Raw genomic sequence first — 24,250 nt, 5'->3', positions numbered from 1 at the left:
GTCCTGCAGCTGAAGGGGGAAAAATGTGGGCTGAAGCCCTCCCCTGGAGCATCTGGACACTGCAGGGATGCACTTCTGTTTGACCCCTCCCCCATCTCTGCCCAGGAGGCTGTCATGGCCACAGGAAAACACTCAGGTGACCGCACGTGGCCACATTTGAGAAACACTGTACTTCTGTAGATACAGCACTACCCTTAAAAGATGCAAGAATATTTTACATTTATGTGTATTAGTGCATTTGGTATACTACAATATTATAAAGCGTTACTAAGCTCTATTCTTATGACACAAAGATCCACTGAAATTAAAACTTCCAGTCACCTCAAAGAGAGGCTTTTTATAGTTAAAAAAGTAAAGAAATATATAGTGAATCTACTGGGCAAGCTGCTCAGATAGGAAAGCTTGTATTAAAAAGACATACTGGCAATCATCTTATTTTTACTTTATTAAAAAAATACTCTGCAGTTCTATAGTGCTTTTCATCCAAGGATCTCAAATTCCTTATGAATTAAGCTTCATAACACCTCTCCAGTAAAAGATTATTATTCCAAGTGGGAAAACAGACATAGAAATTGAGTGACTGTCAGTGAGAAAGCCACGGTCAGACTACCCATTTCCCTGCTGCGCCTACTCCATTAAAGACCACACCTCCTTACCATTGTGTTATGCAAACTTGATTAAAATAAATACTAAATTATCTTTATTTGCAAAAATTATTACAGAAGTGAAATGCACGCACCTATCTGAGAGCAGAATTCAGCCCACTAAGACTATGTAATGTAGGCTGAAAGAATACTGTAAATGTCACTTCAAAATAACCTCCCCACAAACTCATACTCACTTGAGCATGCATCATGTATTTTAAATGATTAGTGTCTTGCTTTTATTTTTTTTCAGACTTAGCACAAGCCTGAAGCTAAGGAATTCAATTGGATTCTGGACAAATAAAAAAAAAAAACCTGATGTCAGTTAGCAATTTTTTATGAAAGCGATTCAGATCCACATGGCCAGCCTCTATATCAAGTTTCGATTCCATACGATCTGAAACAGCTGAGATATGAAACCCAGGAAAATCATCATTAATTAATTAATATATAGTATAAAGAGTCGCCAGTATTTCATAGTAAAGAGTGCATGCCTAACAGCATGCTCAAGTGAGTACTTTCCCCAAATACAAGTAATCTGGTAGTTTATATATATAAATATTAAAACAAAAAAGAGGCCTATATGTCATTTCTAAGTGTCCTTAAACCCTGTCCACAATACAAGTTTTAACCATATTTGAAACCAGTTCTTGACATGCCTGGCTTGTGTCTACACACCACACAGGCTGTGGCTACACCAAAGTTTAAATGAAATCTCCCGCTATTGCAACTCATTGCTTGTATTATTACTATGCTTGGCAGAACTGACTATTTTTAAAAAAATAATTTTGGCAGATAATACAGAGGTTTATTTTTAAGCATTCGTTTAGATTTGTATTTATTTAAATTTTCATCTTTGCAGGAAATTGTTAGGGGTGGGTGGGGGGTGAGAAGAGGGTGGTGGTGGTCCAGACAATAATTATTTAATGACAGTAGATGTTGAGATGCAAAAAGTTAAAGCTACCTAAATGGCATCCCTGCTTCAGCTCCGCTAAGCCAGCATTACAACACGCTTTATACACATTGAGGTGGGACTGTAATAAGTTCTCAAGCAGCATTTTTCTCATTTTGCCTATCTATAAATTTCAGTTAGTACTGCCGGAAATATTATTTCATCAGTTTGTGCATGTCTGGTGAAATCAACGTTTCCTGACATTTACCAATAAAAATCTAATTCTTCAAAGCATAATTGTTACCAATGGTGGGAGCTCGAGTGTAGAGTGGCTGCTATCATTTTTTACACTACGCCATCTACTTCTGCTCAAAGTGGTCCTACATGACCTACAGTGATTCAAATGCTGGCAACCACTAGCACCTTGTCTATACTCCCACTGCTACTACCTACCCCTTGTGGAGCTGCATCAGTGGGAGGTTTTAAGGAAAGTGCCAGAGTAGACAAGGCCACACAGTTGACGCGCTAGTAATACGGTCTTGTCCGCACCAGGAAAATCTCTCTGCTTTTCTGCACTGGTGCAGCTCCATTGTGGAAGCTGTGGTATAGGAAAGCACAGGCATTTTTACCACTGTGTTGTCTAACCCACACTCTGTCTATACCTGAAATAGCCAGCATGGCGACACGTCCTTATCCAGTCCTGACACCCCATTCATTTGGAAAAGCAGTTGCCGAGGAAAAAGCTACAGGTTTTGACACAGCCGAACATTCTTTTGGATTACTCAGATAATTGAGAGGATTGCTGCTCTCCGTCCAAATATGGATAAGTCATGCTTAACATTAGCATTAGCTGGAGAGTGCTGAGACTCCGAACAGGGAAAAAGTAGCTCTAGCTATAAGATGCTCTACACAGCACCAGCAGCACTTCAGGTTAATGAACTAAATTAACCACCCTTTTTGACTGACCTTCCTTGTATACTAAATATATCTGGAAACAAACTATTTTCTATTCTTCCTTGCGCTAAACTCCCTGCAGAAGTTACAGCGTAATTTCCTAGATCTCTATAGTAGTTGATCTGTGGGCCTGTTTTGGTGGAAAGGAAAAACACAACACTGAGACGTCTGTTTTGAGGAAAGCCCACAAAAATTAAAATGGACTTTACAAATGGATTCAAGATGAAGAAAGGTAGGCTGCAATTTGAGCCAACTATCCTTAGCAATAGCAACTTGCTTAGTACATCTTATTATAAAGGAAAATTAGCCCTTAGCTAAAGAATCATTAAACACCCATGCTTAATCCTGTAACTAAAATAGCACTTAAGATATAGCTAGTTTACCAGGATTTCACCTATGATATAAGGGAAGCAAATGGGCCACTCTTATTGGTTTAAAGTGCATCCAACTGTTTGGAAATGAAAAGCAACCCCCCCCCCCCCCCAAAAAAAACTCAACAATCTAAAATTTTAACTACGATGTTAGTGAATAAAAATGGAGAACACATTTTGAGGAGTGGGAAGAAAAGGAAAAGAAAATGTTCGGTTGCCATTTTCAGGGCTTTGAAGAAGAAAACTCCAGAGCTTTTACCTCTTCAGAAGCAGAAGAGCAAGAAACAAATCTAATGGGGCTCGCATCCAACCCTGCTGTGAATACATTCAGATTTCAAAAGGTAAATTGTACCAAGATATTATTCATTGTATTATGCAAACATCTAAAATGCAAAACTTTGCTCGGCAGGTTGGACAGGGCACTTGGCTTGATAGCCAGGTCTCTGGGTGCTGCTGATCCTGCCGGCTGGCAAACCATTTCCCCATGCAAGTCAGGCACCACATAGGACGACAGTAGCATTGCTGGCATTCTCCTTCGTTTGGCTCTTGGCAATTTTTAACAAGCTTGATGTTTGCATTAGTCTGCATACACCCTATACATGGCTCCAGCTCCTATAGAAAGAGAAAAAGGGTAAAAAAGCATAACCGTATAGCAAATTATTGCTCTTCAACAACATTTACGAAGGTACTTGAAATGTAATGTTTGTTATGTAGTCTCCTTCCCCCAAAAGGAAGGAAGATATATTGGGTGAAATCCTAACTCCAATGAAGTTAATGGGTGTTTTTCAAGACGGCCAGGATTTCACCCCCTGGGAGTTTTCCAGCAAATTTTGTATAACTGAAAAGGACAGACTATCTGGGCATTAATCCACAGTTAGTCATGTTGGGTGTGCACCTGCAGCCCCCTTGAGAAGGTGCAGGCTGGAACAACAGTTTTTAATGGTTTTATTAACAATAATATTTTGCAACGCCATTGGGCTTTCCAGCCCAGACCCTCAAAGCATTTACGTGGTCCAGCAGATAGGGCACTAAACTGGGAGGATTACACCTGAGTTCTGCTCTCAGCTTTTTCAATCATTAGTGTGGCCCTCGGCAAGTCACTTAACCACTCAGTGCCTCACTTTGCTCATCTGTAAAATGGCCTTTATTATACTTACCATACTTTGTACAGCACTTTACTCTATAAATGAAAAGTGCCAAGTACTATTTACAATCAAATTAGCCTCATAATTCCCCTTCAAGATATTATCTACATTTTACAGAGGGGGAAAGTTCAGGCACAGAGGGATTGAGTACATTGGTTAGAGTCACGCAGAAAGTCAGTCTCAAAGCTAGGGAGATATCCTAGATCTCCCAATTCCCATTTCTGTGTTTTAACTCCCAAATCATCACCTCTCTTTTTCAATGTAGACCATTACTTATGGTATCAGTCAGTATCAAACCAAAACCCATAAGCACAAGTACTTTATACCTAAAGATACCACAAGCTAAAAGGACTGAAATAAAGTGATTCTCTCTCAACCCAATAACTGTACAGTTCTGAGCCTGAAGGTTTGTTTCCATTGACACTTGGTCCTTATTATTACCGAAGAAAAGATTCAAAATATTATTTATAATGAAAATAAGATCCAGATTAGGAATCATTTCAATACATTAAAGGATAATAGCCCAGATCAATAAAGATGTTTAGGCACCTAATTTCCATTGATTTCAAAGGACATTGGGTATTTAAAAACCTTTAAGGATCTGGGCCCAGATCTAAAGTAACTTAGCTCTCCAGAAATACAAGATGTAAGGTGTGAGCTAGCTAAGGCAAATTGTCAAGACAGGGTATGCGCATCAATTTCAATTATTAATATTAACTCTAGCTCTCTAGACAACACATGGAAATGTAACTCCATCATTTCCAAATTCCCCAGGTAAAATCCTAGCGTTGACATTACATTAAAATAAAACTCCTTATTATGATATTTCCCATCCTCCCCCAAACTTAATCCATCAATGGCTTCTCTTGGAGCAAACACCAGAAAAAACAGCCAGGTTTACTTTACTAAATATTTACTGAACTGTAAGATAACCACTACGCAAACACAGTAATCATAGATTTGACTAATCCAGAAACTACAATTATTATAATGTCAAGTGATTAGAAACTCCTACCTGATTGCTGGGAACAGGGTATGTCTGATTAATTTCCACCAGCGATGTAAAGGTTTCCAGAAACAAGTCACTGAGGCTCTGATGGATCACAACGTTAGCTGCGTTACGGATCGGAGCATGAAGTTTCTCTCGTAGTTCCCCATACTCTGAGGAGTTCAACCTAAAGAAAGGATGGAACAGAATGTCACCTCATCATCCATTTAAGTAAGAAGAGAAAATTTATCTTGCTTGCTACTTTGAAGCATAACATCAAAGAAGTGAATACCTAGAAAAGTTGTGTAGAGTGGTGCAGTCTGGTATCTAGTCAGAATAAATACACTTTGGGCTTTTTTTTTTTTTTAATAGGTAGTAAAAGGAAAAACTTTATTTTCCTTTTCCACAGGTCAAGACAAACCCTGAAACCCTAAACTCGTTCACTCTTCTTTTAATTGTTGTGGTTGGTTCATGCGGGACCATATTTTCAAAACTGGCTTCTCGTCTTGAGTGCCTAACTTGAGATACCTTTGGCTTGTTTCTTCAGAGATGCTGTGCACCAACACTGCCACTGATTTCAGATGGAGTTGCAGGTGTATGACACCTTGGAAAATCATGGCCAAGTTCAGTCAAGCTGGGGTTCCAAAAATTGGGACACCACAACCCTGAAGCCACTTCTGAAAATGTTGGTCTTAAGCATGCATGAAAGGGGTTAGTCTGACAATACTGAAGGGTGAAGCCATCCCTTTAACTACAGGGCAGATATAACCTGGATAGTGTGTGCTTTTCACACTGGCCATTATCATGCCTCAACCAGACCGAGATGCATGGCTACTAGGGCCAAGAGTGTAGTTTGGACTTCATGCCCATTCAAGTCCTTGGCTTCTTTGCCAAGACTGCCAATAGGGGCCATACAAGAGATGAATTAAAATATTACATAAAACCAAAATAAACCTTGTTCACCAGTAAGTGGAAACCAACTTACTGAGTCTCTGCAGGATTTACATATGTTACCTTGTCCAGTCCCTCCCCTGCCCCATTTGCACTCACTCATTTACATCACGTCTAAATTCTAGTTTGTAAGCTCTCTGGGGCAGATATCAGTTTAGTTATTGCTCCTTTCAGGCACATATCACATAGCTAGGTGCAATATAAATAAATAAATTAGGGCTGTCGATTAACTGCAGTTAATTCACGCGATTAACTAAAAAAAAGAATTGCGATTAATCGCAGTTTTACTCGCACCGTTAAACAAAAGAATACCAATTGAAATGTATTAAATATTTTGGATGTTTTCCTACATTTTCATACATATTGTATTCTGTGTTGATTGAAAACAAAGTGTATATTATTTTAAAAATGATAAAAGAAATAGTATTTTTCAATTCACCTCATACAAGTACTGTAGTGCAAGCTCTTTGTCATGAAAGTGCAACTTACAAATGTAGATTTTTGTTACATAACTGCACTCAAAAACAAAAAACAATGTAAAATTTCAGAGCCTACAAATCCACTCAGCCCTACTTCTTGTTCAGCCAATTGCTAAGACAAACAAGTTTGTTTACATTTACAGGAGATAATGCTGCCCTCTTCTTATTTACAATGTCACCAGAAAGTGAGAACAGGCATTTGCATGGCACTTTTGTAGCCGGCATTGCAAGGTATTTATGTGCCAGATATGTTAAACATGCCCCTTCATACTTCGGCCACCATTCCAGAGCACATGCTTCCATACTGATGATGCTCATTAAAAAAATAATGCGTTAATTAAATTTGTGACTGAACTCCTTGGGGGAGAATTGTATGTCCCCTGCTCTGTTTTACCTGCATTCTGCCATATATTTCATGTTATAGCAGTCTCGGATGACGACCTAGCACATGTTGTTCATGTTCAGAACACTTTCACTGCAGATCTGACAAAATGCAAAGAAGGTACCAATGTCAGATTTCTAAAAATAGCTACAGCACTCGACCCAAGGTTTAAGAATCTGAAGTACCTTCCAAATTCTGAGAGCGACGAGGTGTGGAACGTGCTTTCAGAAATCTTAAAACGCCACTCCGATGTGGAAACTACAGAACCTGAACCACCAAAAAAGAAAATCAACCTTCTGCTGGTTGCATCTGATTCAAATAATGAAAATGAATATGTGTCAGGCTGCACTGTTTTGGATTGTTATCAAGCAGAACCCGTCATCAACATGGACCCATATCACCTGGAATGGTGGTTGAAGCATGCGCATCTGGCACGTAAATATCTTGCGACACCGGCTACAACAGTGCCGTGGGAATGCCTGTTCTCACTTTCGGATGACATTGTAAACAAGAAGCAGGCAGTATTATCTCCTGCAAATTTATACAAATGTGTTTGTCTGAGTGATTGGCTGAACAAGAAGTAGGACTGAGTGGCCTTGCAAGCTCTAAAATTTTACATTGTTTTATTTTTGAATGCTTTTTTTTGCACATTTGTAAGTTCAACTTTAATGGTAAAGAGATTGCACTACAGTACTTGTATTGGGTGAATTGAAAAATACTATTTCTTTTGTTTTTTACAGTGCAAATACTTGTAATCAAAAATAAATATAAAGTGAGCACTGTACACTTTGTATTCTGTGTTGTAATTGAAATCAATATATTTGAAAATATGGAAAACATCCATAAATATTTAAATAAATGGTATTGTTATTAGCAGTTCAATTATTAATTGCGATTACTTCTTTTAATCGCTTGACAGCCCTAAAATAAATAAATAAAGTGTGTTAATAGTGCCAACCATTGAACTGCTTTGTATGTAGCATTATGGGTAACACAACTGAGATTTCATGTTTCACATAGGCTATACCTACAACCATTAGATGGTAACAACTCTGTGTCACTATTGTCCAGCAACATTGATCGGGTCCACATTAGGTTATTTTTGCTAAAGTTTCCCACTCTTGCTACCACCAGTTCAGCGCCGGAGGTGGTAGCCACAGTGGCAATGCTAGTTAAGATACGGCTCCTGGTGGCCCCCATTGTTTTAAGCACTGCTCAGCACAGGTCACCACAACATGGGGCATAAAACCTGTTGCAGAGGGTAACTTGTCTATAGTAGGGCTCTCATATGTGCTATCACTGGTGGAACTGAACCTGCGGCAGCAAAAGTGAGAAACTGTAGCAAAAATGTCCTAATATAGACAAGGCCATAGAGGTAAAGGCTCTTCATCCTATTGCTAATTCTCTGAGCTACCCATGTTCTTTAACTGTGATTTTCCTTTCTAAACCTGCTCTTCCCCCATTTTGAAGCTGCACAGGGATACAGCAATTTTGCTTTAAATAGTGATGGCACACAGGAAAATCAGGATGTGAAAGGCAATTACTGCTGGGTCTTTCTAGGAAACAGAAGCCTCTAACACAAACCCCCTACAATGGGAGAGTAATTTCAGGAGCATGATAAGATCTTATTTGGCAAGTTCCAGAGTAGCAGCCGTGTTAGTCTATATTCGCAAAAAGAAAAGGAGGACTTGTGGGACCTTAGAGACTAACCAATTTATTTGAGCATAAGCTTTCGTGAGCTACAGCTCACTTCTGTAGCTCACGAAAGCTTATGCTCAAATAAATTTGTTAGTCTCTAAGGTGCCACAAGTCCTCCATTTCTATTTTTGGCAAGTGCAGTTTGCAGGGACACAACTAGCTGTTTGGTTCTGTCACAGACAGAACTGATAAAGAATACTCATCCATTACTGGAAAGAAATCTTTCAAGGCTAAGGCTAAGCTGATTTAACAGATCAAACTCTTGTCTACAGCCATATACTGTAGTCTCTAGTACTCAGCTTTTCAGCCTTTACAAGTTAAGCTTTCACACTGATCATATGTATCTGAAAACAACACATCTTGTTTTGACTACATCTTAACTTCAGTAGACTGAGAATTATTTTGATAGGTAATTTAACCTACAATAAGGTAAAATTAATCCTGCCCCAGCAGAGGGGGCTGGACTAACGGAGCCCTACAGTTCTATTATATTTTAACATAGGGCTGCAATCACACTGAATATTACTCTGTTCAAGTTACAATATGTAGGAGTCTGCAAAAAATAAAAAAGGAAAAGGAACAGTTCAGGAGGACTGCACCTAGGAGATACTTTAAAAGAGACATTCCTGGGATAACATACATATTTGTAATGTGTGTCACCACTGCCCATGGCTGAATGGAATCACATCTGCTCAAGTGTTTGTGATGCTATCTTCTGGTGGCTGCAGACTACAGGGTGGTTAAATGCCCTAACCCCCAATGTTTTCGGAAAGCTCAGTGGGAGAGAATCAGCTGCACCTGGGAGAAGTCTGAGAAGGGTTTAATGGGCAGGAAGTGAAGTTAACTGGAGTACTGGAGAGCGGAGTACTGGAGAGCAAACTAGTGGTGCACAGAGCTTCAGCAGCACACAGGTGCAGGAAGTCTTGCAGTGGTTGGAGAAGCACAAAAGGTGGGATACTAGGAGCAGAAAGGGAAGCCCAAGTGTTGTTTAGAACCGCTGGCCAGCTGCAAGATGGTAGAAACTGGAGCTGGGCGTGAGGGTCAATGGAGAGATGTGTAAGAGAAACTGAAAAAAAAAATCAATCACCTGTATGAGAAAGGCATGATACAGCCCTTTGGAGAGCTACTCCAGTACACTACTAAATGAAGAATTATAGCTAAAGATAATATTGCTGATAGCAAGTAGAGGTATTCCTTCAGTGCAAATGGTCGAGGCCTGTGTGTTCAGGGCAGAAGGTCCTAGGGTCTCATGTTGAACGTGTGTGATATATGGGGCCTTGTTCACACAAGTCAATTTTTACAAAAACTTTCCACTGTTGCTAACAATGGTGCAACTCAGCCTGTGGGTATGTACCTATACTGCACACAGGGGGAAGGGGAAATGTTGACATATGTCCTATTATGACTTAGTTATGTTACATCTACATTATACCTATGGAGATTTGCTATTTCTGCATTTTCTTATTACAAGAACTTTCTGACTTTATAAAAAATATTCTTGGTACTAGTTTATTTAGCAAAAGGAAGGCCCTGATATTTCTTTGGAAAAAATTACCAAGGTAAGTGTCTGATTCTTAACAGTGGATGTGACTTTACTATTGCCTCATTAAAACACAATTGAAATAATCAGCTAATGAATAATCTTTATGTCACCATCTTCAAAGCCCTACACACATTTGACCCTCCCTACTTATACCTTTGTCAAGGATTGCATTGGGCTCCTCCCTTCCCCCCACAATCTCCACAGTTCTGCAAATGTTCCAGCTCTGTCAGTTTTTCACAATCACCCTTGTGCCTTCTTCCATGCTTCCTATGACCTCCCTGAGCTACCCTGCAAGGGTCCTGCCTGGTCCACTTTTAAATCTCTCTTAGACACACCTCTGTCATGCAGTAAGTCAAGTTGATTTGTATATAGGTTGTCCATTACTGTGGCCTTTTCCTTAAACTCTTTCTACTTAACCGTCCTTATACTAAGCTCCTAGAAGTAGGGACCATCTGTTTTCAGTGTCTGGCAGATGCCACTATAAATAAATAACACACTGAAATTGATGGATTAGTATCTTAGATCAGGCCTGAATATATCTGCTATTCTAGTTTAGACTTCAGAGCCCTCTGACACTTACGATTTAGTCTGTCAGTCATATCCACAGGCTCTCCCACAGACTAGAAGCTTACAGATTCAGCCATGTAAATGGACACTGTCAGCTACCTTTTCAAATATATAGTTTTAAATATCCTTTTAGAAGCATGAATAAAAACAAACAACAGGGCGTTGTTTGTTTATTCCTTTGTGAGACAGCATTACTAAGGATGTCAGCATCACTAAAAATAGCCTTTGTTAACTACATTTTGCTGCAGAACTGTAGATTTATCTAGCTCCTACATAAACAGTGACTTGAAAAACAAAAACAGCAATTGAGAGGAACACAGAAAACAGAAAATAGGCATTTAAAATCCAGAGAACATTCACTAAGAACATAAGAATGGCCATACTGGGTCAGACCAATGGTCCATCTAGCCCAGAATCCTGTCTTCCGACAGTGGCCAATGCCAGGTACCCCAGAGGGAATGAACAGATCAGATAGTCATCAAGTGATCCATCCCCTGCCCCCTTTCCCAGCTTTTAGCAAACAGAGGCTAGGGACACCATCCCTGTCCATCCTGGCTAACAGCCATTGATGGACTTATCCTCCATGAACTTCTCTAGTTCTGTTTTGAACCGTTAGTGTCTTGGCCTTCACAACATCTTCTGGCTAGGAGTTCCACAGGTTGACTGCGTGTTATGTGAAGAAATACTTCCTTTTGTTTTAAACCTGCTGTCTATTGATTTCATTTGGTGACCCATAGTTCTTGTGTTATGAGGAGTAAATAACACTTCCTTATTTACTTCACACCAGTTATGATTTTATAGACTTCCATTACATCCCCCATTAGTCATTTCTTTTCCAAGCTGAAAAGTCCCAGTCTTATTATTCTCTCCTTATATGGAAACTAGCAGGATTTTAAATTTAAATAAGGTGAAATTTGGGGCCAAAGCTACTTGTCCACTTCTCTTTAAAATTAGGTTTGTTTGCAATATGTCACTGTGAAAACACAACCACAGCTTGTAAAGGTACGTATGTCTCAAAGGAAGATGGAAATCATGGTCAATTTTGCTAGAGTCATTGATTTTTATCACAATTTTGACGGGAGATTTTCCCTTGTTCCCTCTTCTCCCCCATCCCTCACCCACAGCTCTTCTAAGTGGCTTCGCTCTCCCTCTTTAACCTGCTCTGGGAATGAGTAACTTGTTCCTCTGATTGGCCAATTTGCCTTACAGAGTAGCAATCTCCCTGAATAGCATTTTTCCCTGCACTTTACAGGGCTACACACAACTTTCTCTGTTGGCGGCGAAGGGGAGGTGTCAACACCCTAAAAGTTTTGGGATCTGTCACAGCAGCAGCAGATATGACATATGCACTTCCCTATCCATCATCAAATGGCATATACTATACACGGCATAACACTGCAAGGTTAATTTGTTTTACCGGATATCGAAAGCTTTCACATAGGGATTAATACTGGCAACACGGATGGTGAGGAACTGCACAGGCATGTTTGAATCAGGTGATAGTTCGTGTTGTCTGGAATCTGTCACTGTCAGATGAATGTCCTGCTGTTGGGCAACATGTAAATTGTAAGTGGTCACTTTAATCACCCAGGTGTCCGTAACAATCACCCTTGCTCCTGGTGCTCCAGTAGCAAACTTGTCAATCCTCCTGAATTCTGTATTGATGGAAGAAGCCACTGCCCGCCAACCAGACTGTGGAAGAGCATGAAAGGCAAGTGTCCGAGCTAAAGGATGGTTATCCCAGCCATTCCGTGACCAGTAATATGCCAGGATGCCAGTGACTGTTGGAGCAAGAACAGCCAGCAAGAAGAATATTTCCCAGCCTTCTGAGGCCTGGTAAAAATAGAAAAGCTGCTTCTCTGGTGCTGCAAAGCACATGCCAATGTAATAACCTGCAAAGAAAGATATTTACTTTCAGAAGACAATAGAATATATTCACACCAATTGATCTTATAGTTCATCTGGCGGGTGTGCTCAACTCTGGGTGACTTTTTTTTTTTTTTTAGGGTGGTGACTTCAATTTCAACTTTCCTAGCCTGAGTCTTTAGAAGGCATTTATTTTTACACAAGTTATACAGTTAGTAAAGGGAGGTCATTACAGTTTGCTGAGTAAACAAACCCATATCCCTATATAACATATAGTCAAACATAGCCAACTGAGAGTTACCGAGAATAAAAGTAAAGTGGTATGTATATAATATGCAGGTCCCAGAGATGGAATTAACCCCATTATTTAAAGTTTGACAGTTTGGGTTTTTTTTTAAACTTTATAATAAATGGCACTGCACTACCACCCTGAACTGCCTTTCTGTGCTTGCTTCCTTCCCTCTCTGGGGTTAGTTAATCCTGCCAGAGTAGGTCTTCTGATGACAACAACAGACAGAGAGAGTTTCTCGGACAGTGGTGCTGATTGGTTCAGTTTCACAATTCACATGCAGATGTAATTTCATACCTTTGAGTTACAAGATTTCTCCTCCCAAAATGAATTACTTTGTTTAACACTACAGCTCAAGTATTATTTATGTTCACTTACACTGAAGATTTCTCCTCCCAAAATGAATTACTTTGTTTAACACTACAGCTCAAGTATTATTTATGTTCACTTACACTGCTTTATTAGAGTGGTGTAGAGACACAGGGCACCATGGTTGGGGTGAATGCAAGACTGTCTTTATTTTCTGTTTACACAGAATTTTACCTCCCTACAACATGCTCCCTAGGGGCCACCCTCAATAGCGGCTCTAAGCATTCACATCTAATGCCCCAAGCAGAACCTCGCTATTTGCACCATTTTCTGGGAAACCCATTATTGATTACTTCATAATTTGCAGAATCTGACAATCAGTTAGTTAAAAGGTGCTATATCTTACAGTATTTTTTCACTGACATGTAGTTTTGTTTTATTTATAATATTCTGTAATGTCTGAGTAAATATTCTAATAGTGAATTTTTATAAAACAATGAATTCTTAGTAATACCAGATCTCACTAGAGCTGATATTAGATCTCCACTCATAGGCAGGGCAAGACCATTGTTATTTTGGTGCAAATTAATGAGGCTCTGATGCATATGAAGGAGCTGCTTCACCTCACAAGTACTTCAGATGTGTTTGTGGATTTGCTAAAGAGACAGAAGCATGTAAAGACACTGAAGCCATGGACAATCCCTCAACCTTCAAGATCTGGGTCTTGCCTTCCTTCAGCTCACACAGCCACACCCACGTCAAGGGGACACAATAGAGCGCATTTTTCAAACTCAGTGCAGACAAGGCTACATTCAGTAAAGAAGTGAGGATGCAAATCACAGCAAGTGAAAGAGATGAGAAGGGGAAACCACACTGTCAGGAGACTGACTAAATGATGACAAAAAGAAAAGGAGTACTTGTAGCACCTTAGAGACTAACCAATTTATTTGAGCATGAGCTTTCGTGAGCTACAACTCACTTCATCAGATGTATGCTGTAGCTCACGAAAGCTCATGCTCAAATAAATTGGTTAGTCTCTAAGGTGCTACAAGTACTCCTTTTCTTTTTGCGAATACAGACTAACACGGCTGTTACTCTGAAACCTAAATGATGACAGACCAGGGTCCAGGCTTTCTGCACAGTCACTGCTAACTGAAGGTGCAACGGGACAGTCTGACAGCAGAGACTGTACAAATACCTATTTTAATTTGCTGTCACCTTCTTCCTCCTTCTCCATCCCCTCAGTTCTTACCACACGACCTAGGTATTATCCCCCCACCCCCTTCACCACAGCTCCCTGGCTATTTCCCTCCATCCCCTCTCCTCAAGCTATACTCCCCCATTCTCCATAGTTCCTTGATCTCATCCAACCCCCTAACTGTTCTCCTGCCTGACCATTCTCCCACCCTTCCCTACAGTCCCCTCGCTATCCTTTCCCACTCCCTTTCCTTCCTCCCCCTTGCTACTCTCCCCCAGCACTTTCCCTCTCCTTCCACCAACCCCTCGCCCGCTACTCTCCCCCACCATCTTCCCGTTCCTCCCCCCCTCCGGCCACTCTGGCCCCAGCCCTTCCCCACAGCCCCCTCCCCTGGCCACTCTGGCCCCAGCCCTTCCCCACAGCCCCCCACCCCCCGGCCACTCTGGCCCCAGCCCTTCCCCACAGCCCCCCGGCCACTCTGGCCCCAGCCCTTCCCCCCAGCCCCCCTTCCCCTCCCCCCAGCCACTCTGGCCCCAGCCCCCCTTCCCCCCCAGCCACTCTGGCCCCAGCCCTTCCCCACAGCTCCCCCCCCCGGCCACTCTGGCCCCAGCCCCCCTTCCCCCCCAGCCACTCTGGCCCCAGCCCTTCCCCACAGCTCCCCCCCCCGGCCACTCTGGCCCCAGCCCTTCCCCACAGCTCCCCCCCCCCCCGGCCACTCTGGCCCCAGCCCTTCCCCACAGCTCCCCCCCCCCCGGCCACTCTGGCCCCAGCCCTTCCCCACAGCTCCCCCCCCCCCCCCGGCCACTCTGGCCCCAGCCCTTCCCCACAGCTCCCCCCCCCCGGCCACTCTGCCCACAGCCCCCCTTCGCCCCCGCCTCAGCTGCTTCCCCCAGCCCCGCTCCCTCCGTGCCCCAGGCCCCCCTCACCGAGCGGCAGCAGGCCGTGGGCCAGCATGGTGCCGGTGCTCCTCCGCAGGTGGTAGTGGACGAAGGCCGCGTCCTCGCTGCCCAGCCAGCCGGCCAGCAGGTTCTGCACGGTGAGCCCGGCCGAGCGGAACTCGTTGGGGGTGAACACGAAGCAGACGGCGAACACCAGGTAGGCCAGCGTGAAGGTCACGGCGGGGCTGTCCATGGCCCGCTCCGCTCCAGAGGCGGCTCCGAGTCCGGCCGCCGCGCAGGGCCCTGGGAGAGGAAGTTGTGCGGCGGGACAGAAAGCGGCGATCCCCGGCGCGGCCTCCGCCCAGCGGGAGACCAGCCCCCAGCGGAGCCGGCTCGGGACCCTCCTGCGAGCGGGGGCGCTACAGCGGGCTGCAGGGCACGGAGAGGCCCCGGGGGCGCGTGTGCCTGTCCCCGGGCCGCGAGCAGCCTTCCCGGGCCGCCGCCGACTCCCGCTCGGCTTTCGTGTGCAACTCTCCGGTTCCCAGCCCCTGTGACGCGAGCCCTGAACACGTAACCGGCTCCGGAGCGAGGTATCCGAAGTCCTCCCACAAGCAGCGGGCTGCTGGGCTTTGAGGTCCAAAAAACTTCATGACAGTCGGTCCCTCGGTTTTTCACAAAGAGCCGTGGCCATTTCACCCAAGGGGCCTGTCCTGCGTGCCCCGGTTACTACCCGGGCTGTTGTAATTCCCTACTAGCCCGCGGCCTGTGGCTGAGTCAGTGCCTCTACTGAGAAGCCAGCAGCCTGAGCTCTGCTCCCAGGCGCTAGACAAGGGACTGACCGCAGGGGATCGATCCTGATACGGATTCCCCTGGGCTTGGTCAAGTTACACAAACCAGCATTTTCCAACTTGGGCACCTAACTTTAGGCAACCAAATCTAGAGATGCTAACCATTGCTAGTATTATACCAATAAAGTAAAAACCAGCAGGATCTTCTTAAAGGGGAAAAGGCAAAATGCCACATTTATTGTGAATACAGAAAGAATCATAGTCAGCAGTTAGTTATAGCTATAACAACATTCCATTCAATCTCATATTTAGTCACACATTCATTCATACACACTCTCACAGGTTCTGCAAGGTTGTTATCCTAGTTACCAGCCTTAGAGTTGCTCATGCCAAGCCACTGGCCAGGTGGCCTGGACAGGAGGAGGGAGCAGGGCCTTGTCAGATGTTCATCTGATGCTCCTGGAAGTTGGTTTGCAGAATCAGACCCCAAAGTTCTCACTTTCTAGAGTCCATTTTTGTAGGAATTTCTTCCTATACCAGTCTATGGGAATTGCTTCATCATGCTGTTGCTGAATCAATCAGCAGATGTCACAATCCTGACGGCTCTGTGCTGCCAGATGTTATCTTGTTCTTTGGTTCTCCCATTCTTGGGGCTGTTGGGTGGATTCCAGTCTGCCCTCCCGGCTTATGCTCAAATAAATTTGTTAGTCTCTAAGGTGCCACAAAGACTTCTTGTTGTTTTTGCTGATACAGACTAACACAGCTACCACTCTAAAACCTTTACAGAACAGTGTTCAGAGTAGCAGACGTGTTACTCTGTATCCGCAAAAAGAAAAGGAGGACTTGTGGCACCTTAGAGACTAACAAATTTATTTGAGCATAAGCTTTCGTGAGCTACAGCTCACTTCATCGGATGCATTTAGTGGAAAATACAGTGGGGAGATTTATTTACACAGAGAACATGAAACAATGGGTGTTACCATACACACTGTAACAAGAGTGATCAGGTAAGATGAGCTATTACCAGCCGGAGAGCGGTGGGGGGGGGGGGGGGAGAGGGAGAGCCTTTTGTAGTGATAATCAAGGTGGGCCGTTTCCAGCAGTTGACAAGAAGTCTGAGGAACGGCGGGGCAGGGGGAGGGCAGGGAATAAACATGGGGAAATAGTTTTTCTTTGTGTAACGACCCATCCACTCCCAGTCTTTATTCAAGCCTCAGTCATGCTGAAACTGTGAAAAAGCAGCATCACTTGCCCCATAACCTCAGCTGTGCAGAACACAATGCCATCCACAGCCTCAGAAACAACTCTGATATCCTAATAAAAAACGCTGACAAAGGAGGAGCTATCGTCATCATGAATAGGTCGGAATATGAACAAGAGGCTGCTAGGCAGCTCTCCAACACCACTTTCTACAAGCCATTACCCTCTGATCCCACTGAGGGTTACCAAAAGAAACTTCAGCATTTGCTCAAGAAACTCCCTGAAAAAGCACAAGAACAAATCCGCACAGACACACCCCTGGAACTCTGACCAGGGGTATTCTATCTGCCACCCAAGATCCATAAACCTGGAAATCCTGGACGCCCCATCATCTCAGGAATTGCTACCCTGACAGCAGGATTGTCTGGCTATGTAGACTCCCTCCTCAGGCCCTACGCTACCAGCAATCCCAGCTATCTTCGAGACACCACTGACTTCCCAGCTATCTTCGAGACACCACTGACTTCCTGAGGAAACTACAATCCATCGGTGATCTTCCTGAAAACACCATCCTAGCCACTATCGATGTAGAAGCCCTCTACACCAACATTCCACACAAAGATGGACTACAAGCCATCAGGAACATTATCACTGATAATGTCACGACAAACCTGGTGGCTGAACTTTGTAACTTTGTCCTCACCCATAACTATTTCACGTTTGGGGACAATATATACCTTCAAATCAGCGGCACTGCCATGGGTACCCACATGGCACCACAGTATGCCAACATTTTTATGGTTGACTTAGAACAATGCTTCCTCAGCTCTCGTCCCCTAATGTCCCTACTCTACTTGCGCTACATTGATGACATCTTCATCATCTGGACCCATGGAAAAGAAGCCCTTGAGGAATTCCACCATGATTTCAACAATTTCCATCCCACCATCAACCTCAGCCTGGACCAGTCCACACAAGAAATCCACTTCCTGGACACTACAGTGCTAATAAACGATGGTCACATAAACACCACCCTATACCGGAAACCTACTGACCACTATGCCTACCTACATGCCTCCAGCTTTCATCCAGACTACACCACACGATCAGTTGTCTACAGCCAAGCTCTACGATACAACCGCATTTGCTCCAACCCCTCAGACAGAGACAAACACCTACAAGATCTCTGTCAAGCGTTCTTACAACTACAGTACCCACCTGCTGAAGTGAAGAAACAGATTGACAGATCCAGAAGAGTACCCAGAAGTCACCTACTACAGGACAGGCGCAACAAAGAAAATAACAGAACGCCACTAGCCATCACCTTCAGCCCCCAACTAAAACCTCTCCAACGCATCATCAAGGATCTACAACCTATCCTGAAGGATGACCCATCACTCTCACAGATCTTGGGAAACAGGCCAGTCCTTGCTTACAGACAGCCCCCCAACCTGAAGCAGTACTCACCAGCAAGCACACACCACACAACAAAAACACTAACCCAGGAACCTATCCTTGCAACAAAGCCCGTTGCCAACTGTGTCCACATATCTATTCAGGGGTCACCATCATAGGGCCTAATCACATCAGCCACACTATCAGAGGCTCGTTCACCTGCACATCTACCAATGTGATATATGGCATCATGTGCCAGCAATGCCCCTCTGCCATGTACATTGGTCAAACTGGACAGTCTCTACATAAAAGAATAAATGGACACAAATCAGACGTCAAGAATTATAACATTCAAAAACCAGTCGGAGAACACTTCAATCTCTTTGGTCACTCGATTACAGACCTAAAAGTGGCAATTCTTCAACAAATGGAATTAATTTGCAAACTGGATACAATTAACTTTGGCTTGAATAAAAACTGGGAGTGGATTGGTCATTACACAAAGTAAAACTATTTCCCCATGTTTATTCCCTGCCACTTCCTCAGACGTTCTTGTCAACTGCTGGAAATGGCCTACCTTGATTATCACTACAAAAGGTTCTCCCCCCCCCCCGCGCCCCCTCCTCCCCCCACTCTCCTGCTGGTAATAGCTCATCTTACCTGATCACCCTCGTTACAGTGTTTGGTAACACCCATTGTTTCATGTTCTCTGTGTATATAAATCTCCCCACTGTATTTTCCACTGAATGCATCCGATGAAGTGAGCTGTAACTCACGAAAGCTCATGCTCAAATAAATTTGTTAGTCTCTGTGGTGCCACAAGTCCTCCCTTTCTCTTTACAGAACAGAGCCGCAGGTGTGGAGCTCAGCCTTCTATAGGCCTCTTCACTTCTGACTGTTAAATAGAGACTTGATCCTGCACTGAATTCTGCATGAGCGGACTCTTATGCCTGTCTGAGGTCAATGGTGCTTCATCAAGTGCAGAAGTCCACCTGTGAAGAGCTCATTCCAGAATTGAGGTCTAGGTGTTTTCATAGCTTCCACCAATACACCATATAAAAATCCAGTTGAGGCTTCAAATTCAGAGCCTTGCCTTGTAATTTCATCCCATATCCTTATGTGGACTTGTAATCACTAGGCTTAATTTTTGTAAAATTTCCCCCTGTGCAAAGTGGTTTATGGCATAAACACAGAGAAGTTAGATAAACAAGTAAAGTTACCTTGCTAGAAGGTTGCAACTTAACACTACTTTATTTTTTAGAATTCAGAATGATAACACACAAGAACAAAAGAGAGACAAAGCTGTTCCCTAAGACAGAGAGGCACAACTCACCTTCCCCTTGTTCTTTTCAGACTGACTATGGTACTGCTCCCCATCCCAGATGACTAAGGTACCTAGCCTGCAAGTGGACCTGGAACTTCCTCCCTCCACACACACTCTTAAAGTGATAGCTTGCATGTCCAGATTATTCACACAAGTAAGGGTTATTCATAAGAACAGTCCTATTGGGTCAGACCAATGGTCCATCTAGCCCAGGATCCTTTCTTCTGACAGTGGCCAGCACCAGATGCTTCAGAGGGAATGAACAGAACAGGGCAGTTTTGAGTCCAGTCCCATCTTCTCGCAGTTGGTGCTTTAGGGATACCCGGAGCATGGGGTTGCCTCCCTGACCATCTTGGCTAATTGCCATTGATGGACCTATGCTCCATGAATTTATCTAATGCTTTTTTGAACCCACTTACTTTTGGCTTTCACAACATCCTATGGCATTGAGGGTCACAGGTTGACTGTGAGATTCATGTGAGTAAGAATTGCAGGATTGGGCCTTATGTTAGTCATTTCAAAAGTATGTTATTCAGTTATTTCCAGAGCAATGTTTTATGTCATTGTTGTTAACATTTACATTTTTCAGAAATAAATAAGATTTTTGTAGCATTGGCTTGGTGTTTTATAAATACCAGAGGTCCTTATCCTGCAAAAGGGACCCACTTGTGCAGACCCCTTGCTCACACAAAGTCCTGTGCATGTCCAGGGACTGAATCCTGACCTGAGGTTGATGCAGGTGCAGTGATCCACCTACAACTTATTATGGCATTTGTGCCCATGTGAGCATAAGAATCCTTGCAGCATTGGGACTTGAAATAGATAATTGCAGTATTTATATTGCAGTAAGATTTTTAAATAATATTTGGGTAGGATTAAAGTAATTATTTGCCCAGGTTAAATTTTGTTTGTAATACAGACAGTTGTGGGGCTGTTTCAGTGACCTATGCTCTTTATTAGTAAATATACAGCATGTTTCTTGTAGGAAACATTTATTTGAAGCAGAATATATTTAGGTCTCATTAGCTTTCCTGAGCTCACAAACATCAGCCCCTGATTCTGAGCCCCTGAAGCCAGTGGGGAGAATTTGGCGCTTAGCCAGCGGGAGCGAGATGAAAAGGTTCTCGTGTTCCACCCTCATCCCTGGAAAACTACATTTCCCAGCATGCCGCAGGCACCATCGCTTAGTTCTGGGGAGCTTTTATTGGCTGGGTGCCCCTCCTCCAGCCCCCTCTCTGATTGGTCTGTTCATACCGAGGTCACCTCTGACTTGATTGGCTCCTGGCCTGTCATTGGCAGAGTCGAGCTAACGTTGACATTTGAAATCCTGAGGCGGGGGCCGCGGCTGCGGCGAGTGGGCTCGGTTGGTTGCTTGCCGGTGACGGGGAGAGCGGCTGCGGGGCGAAGAGGGGAGACACCTGGGCAGCCGAGCGCACAGGCAGGGCCTCAGGCCTGGAACTCGCCGGCAGGTAGCAGCCCCCCCGCCCCAGCTGCGGGGAAGCTGGCGGGGTGGTGTGGGGGGCGCTGAGGTGTCGGGGAGGGGAGGGGTTTGTGGGTTCCCCGCTGAGGGAGTCTGGGGTGTGGTGCGGGGCCGGGGGGGGGGGACTAATGGGACTCCCTGGGCCGGGTGGATTTGGCTCGTGCACTGACGCGACGGTGAGGGTGTCCTGACAATACGGCGGGGGGGGGGGGCGTTCGTCTGTCGGCCTCTAAGCCTCCCAATCTCCTGTCGCTCCCTCTTCTCCCTCTCTCTAGTCTAAGCCGATGAAGCGAGCTGCAGCTCTCGAAAGCTCATGCTCAAATAACTTTGTTAGTCTCTGAGGTGCCCCAAGTCCTCCTTTTCTCTTTGCGAATACAGACTCACACGGCTGCTACTCTGCAATCTCTCTAGGCTGTTCTCCCTTCCCCATTGCTGCAGCTCAGTGGCCACGTCTGTGGCTGCCCGGTGTGGGAGCCGCTGCTCCATTCCTGGCTCTGCTGGTAACCGAATGTCTTGGTGATTCACCAGAAAAAGGCCCTCTTTTGTTCCCCTGAAATGCGTGACAGGGGCAGGGGGGAGGGGCAGGGGGTTTAATCATCAGCTGACTTGGCAGTGGCATGACCGGGATCTCCTCTGCTCCTTGTGAGGCTGTGTCACCCTCAGACCTTTCCTTTGAGTTATGTATTACTTTCGCAGACTTGCCTGTGGGGCTGTAACTTACTAAACAGGATGCCTTTTTGTGGCTGGGAAGTCTGAGTAAAATCAGCCTGGCAATCATGTCTTCTAGTTGTAAATAAAAATTGATTTTCATTTACATTTGCTACTAACTTAAATGCTGGTATTTTTTTTTTAGCATAGCTATGGTCATCCCAATGACTAGGCTCTTACTGAGTGCTAAATCTAAGAGCTCAGTATTGCAAAAAAATAAAATGTAGGTTTTAAAAAATGTGGTATGTTTTACACATGTGCCCAAGGAATCTTTAAATATCCATGTTAATATGACCGTGATTCTCAACCTATTTATCATTGTGGGCTGCATATCCAGCTCTCTATGTGTTATGTGGACCACATCCACACAATATATATTACGTGTATGGCCCCGAGGATGTCGTATGGGCTGTAGCTGTGTGCTGATTGGGCCCCAAGTGGTCCATGGGTTGAGAACCACAGTTCTATGAACTGAACATAGACAACATGCACATGCCAGTATAGAACACTGGCCATGCAAAGCACTGAAGCTACCTGTTCTTCATGTCCTGTGTTCTGCTGAAGAACTGAAGGCATTATTCATAATGCTCCACACTAGTCTCTTCTCTCTACGCTGAATATTCAATGCAAACTTTAAGTATGCACAACTGTGTGAGTATTTAGGTACGCTGTTGCCATGATCTTAAAGTTTGACACATATGCCAAAATGAACTACTACTAAACAGTTTTTAGCTGCGCATCTTCTAATTTCAGGTTTTGTGCATTCTGAGGCATACAGAGAAACCTGAGTTGACCTTTTTATCTAATGATATTGACAGTTCTGCATATGCAATTGCAGATTGGCACCAATGCACTTAATTATATCCTTCACTAAAACCTAAAGCAATTAAATGTTAAATTGTTGAGATTTATATATTTATCAGGTGGAAAACTCAGTGATGGCTTTCACATACTAACTCAATCACATTTACACATGACCATTCTTATGCGGTTGTACCTCATGGTATACTAATATTTATGCAAATGGATCAAGTTATAGTTAATTGCTGTGAAAACTAACTTGTGTTCTCAACCAAATCTTACATTAAAGTAGTCTATTCTCTGCAACACTACTTCAGATATCAAGTATTTACAATGACTTTGTTTCAGAACGTAGAAATGGTTGCAGTGGTTGCTAATGTATGGAAATCTAGATATATGTGGTGTGTGCATGTATAGTATCTTTAACTCGATGTTGGATCCCTATTGTGCACATCATATGTCTTTTTAGTGGTCTTATTAACTTTTCCAGCATGAGCAAAGGCAGCTACATTGAATAAGTGAAGAAATCTCTGAATGGTCCTTGTTGTGTAAAGAGATCTGGTATTAAAAGGATGCTGTCAACTTAAATCTTATCTTATACTTCCTATTTTATTCACTGACTACTTAGAATATTACAACTACAGCTCTAAAAATTCAGTTCACTGCTGCTCACAGGTTTGTGTGCATGTTAACCCCCCCTCCCCCCTTTGGCTTGGACAAAAAGCAGTGAGGTTAACTTCCCTTGAAGATTCTCAGAGCTGTAATTTGGGGGCAAAGTTTCAGTTGACACTGTCCCTTTAGAACAAGATGAGGACTAAAAAAAATACCAGACATGCTTTAAATCCTGCTAAACTTTCTTGCATACCTTTCCATTTTTAAAAAACCCTCATAGATAGCTCTTAAACATTCAAGAGTAATACTAGGCATCTGTAATTATTATCACAATCATACCTACAAAAAGACAGACAAATGAAAAGTGTCTGTCAGAAATCGCCAGAGTTAGAGTCCAGTGCCAGCATTAAAAACATTAGGATTTTTATAATAATTTTTGAATACTTGCTTTCACTGTGCTCTAAACTTCTCTATCTTTTGTCCTTGATATAAAACCCACTGAAAAGTAAGCATACTATAAATTGTGCTCCCCTAGATCACTCGTAAAACAAATCAGCCTACAAAGTCTGATGAGCTGTATATAAGCTCCTTTAATGTTGACAGTAACGTTGCATGGAAAAATTATATTCCCTATAAAGCTCTTCTGGTTCTCATGCTAAAATGTTATATATATTATTTATGTAAATAGGACCCTATGGTTCTATGTGCCTTATTATGTCTGCTTGAACTGTTGAGTCACAATTTATATTTGAGGGAGATGAATAACTGACATCCTGAGAAAGTGGGAG

General features: G+C 43.4%; 2 protein-coding genes across 4 annotated transcripts in view; one reads left to right on the top strand and one right to left on the bottom strand.

Annotated features, from left to right (window-relative positions):
• Positions 1–427: 427 nt before the first annotated feature.
• TMEM129 (transmembrane protein 129, E3 ubiquitin ligase) lies at positions 428–15,933 on the bottom strand. The gene is made up of 4 exons (XM_048849121.2): positions 15,203–15,933; positions 12,032–12,506; positions 5,022–5,181; positions 428–3,473 (listed from the first exon to the last, which is right to left on the bottom strand). Exons 1-4 carry the CDS (start codon positions 15,405–15,407, stop codon positions 3,225–3,227), a joined length of 1,089 nt encoding a protein of 362 aa, XP_048705078.1. The 5' UTR covers positions 15,408–15,933; the 3' UTR covers positions 428–3,224.
• The window catches only part of TACC3 (transforming acidic coiled-coil containing protein 3), a 31,217-nt gene continuing 22,255 nt past the window's right edge, over positions 15,289–24,250 (top strand). For 2 of the 3 annotated variants that reach the window (XM_048849117.2, XM_048849116.2), the window contains exon 1: positions 21,181–21,330. The gene's annotated coding sequence lies outside the window, so the exon portion shown is untranslated. Of the gene's footprint in view, positions 15,372–21,180; positions 21,331–24,250 lie in introns of those variants that run through there. The other variant, XM_075128109.1, reaches the window with a different exon arrangement.

The sequence above is a fragment of the Caretta caretta genome, chromosome 4 (assembly GCF_965140235.1).
Source record: "Caretta caretta isolate rCarCar2 chromosome 4, rCarCar1.hap1, whole genome shotgun sequence".
In the NCBI taxonomy this organism is placed as follows: domain Eukaryota; kingdom Metazoa; phylum Chordata; order Testudines; family Cheloniidae; genus Caretta; species Caretta caretta.
The sequence above is the reverse complement of the archived record's forward strand: the minus strand, read 5'-3'. Positions and strand labels throughout refer to the sequence as shown.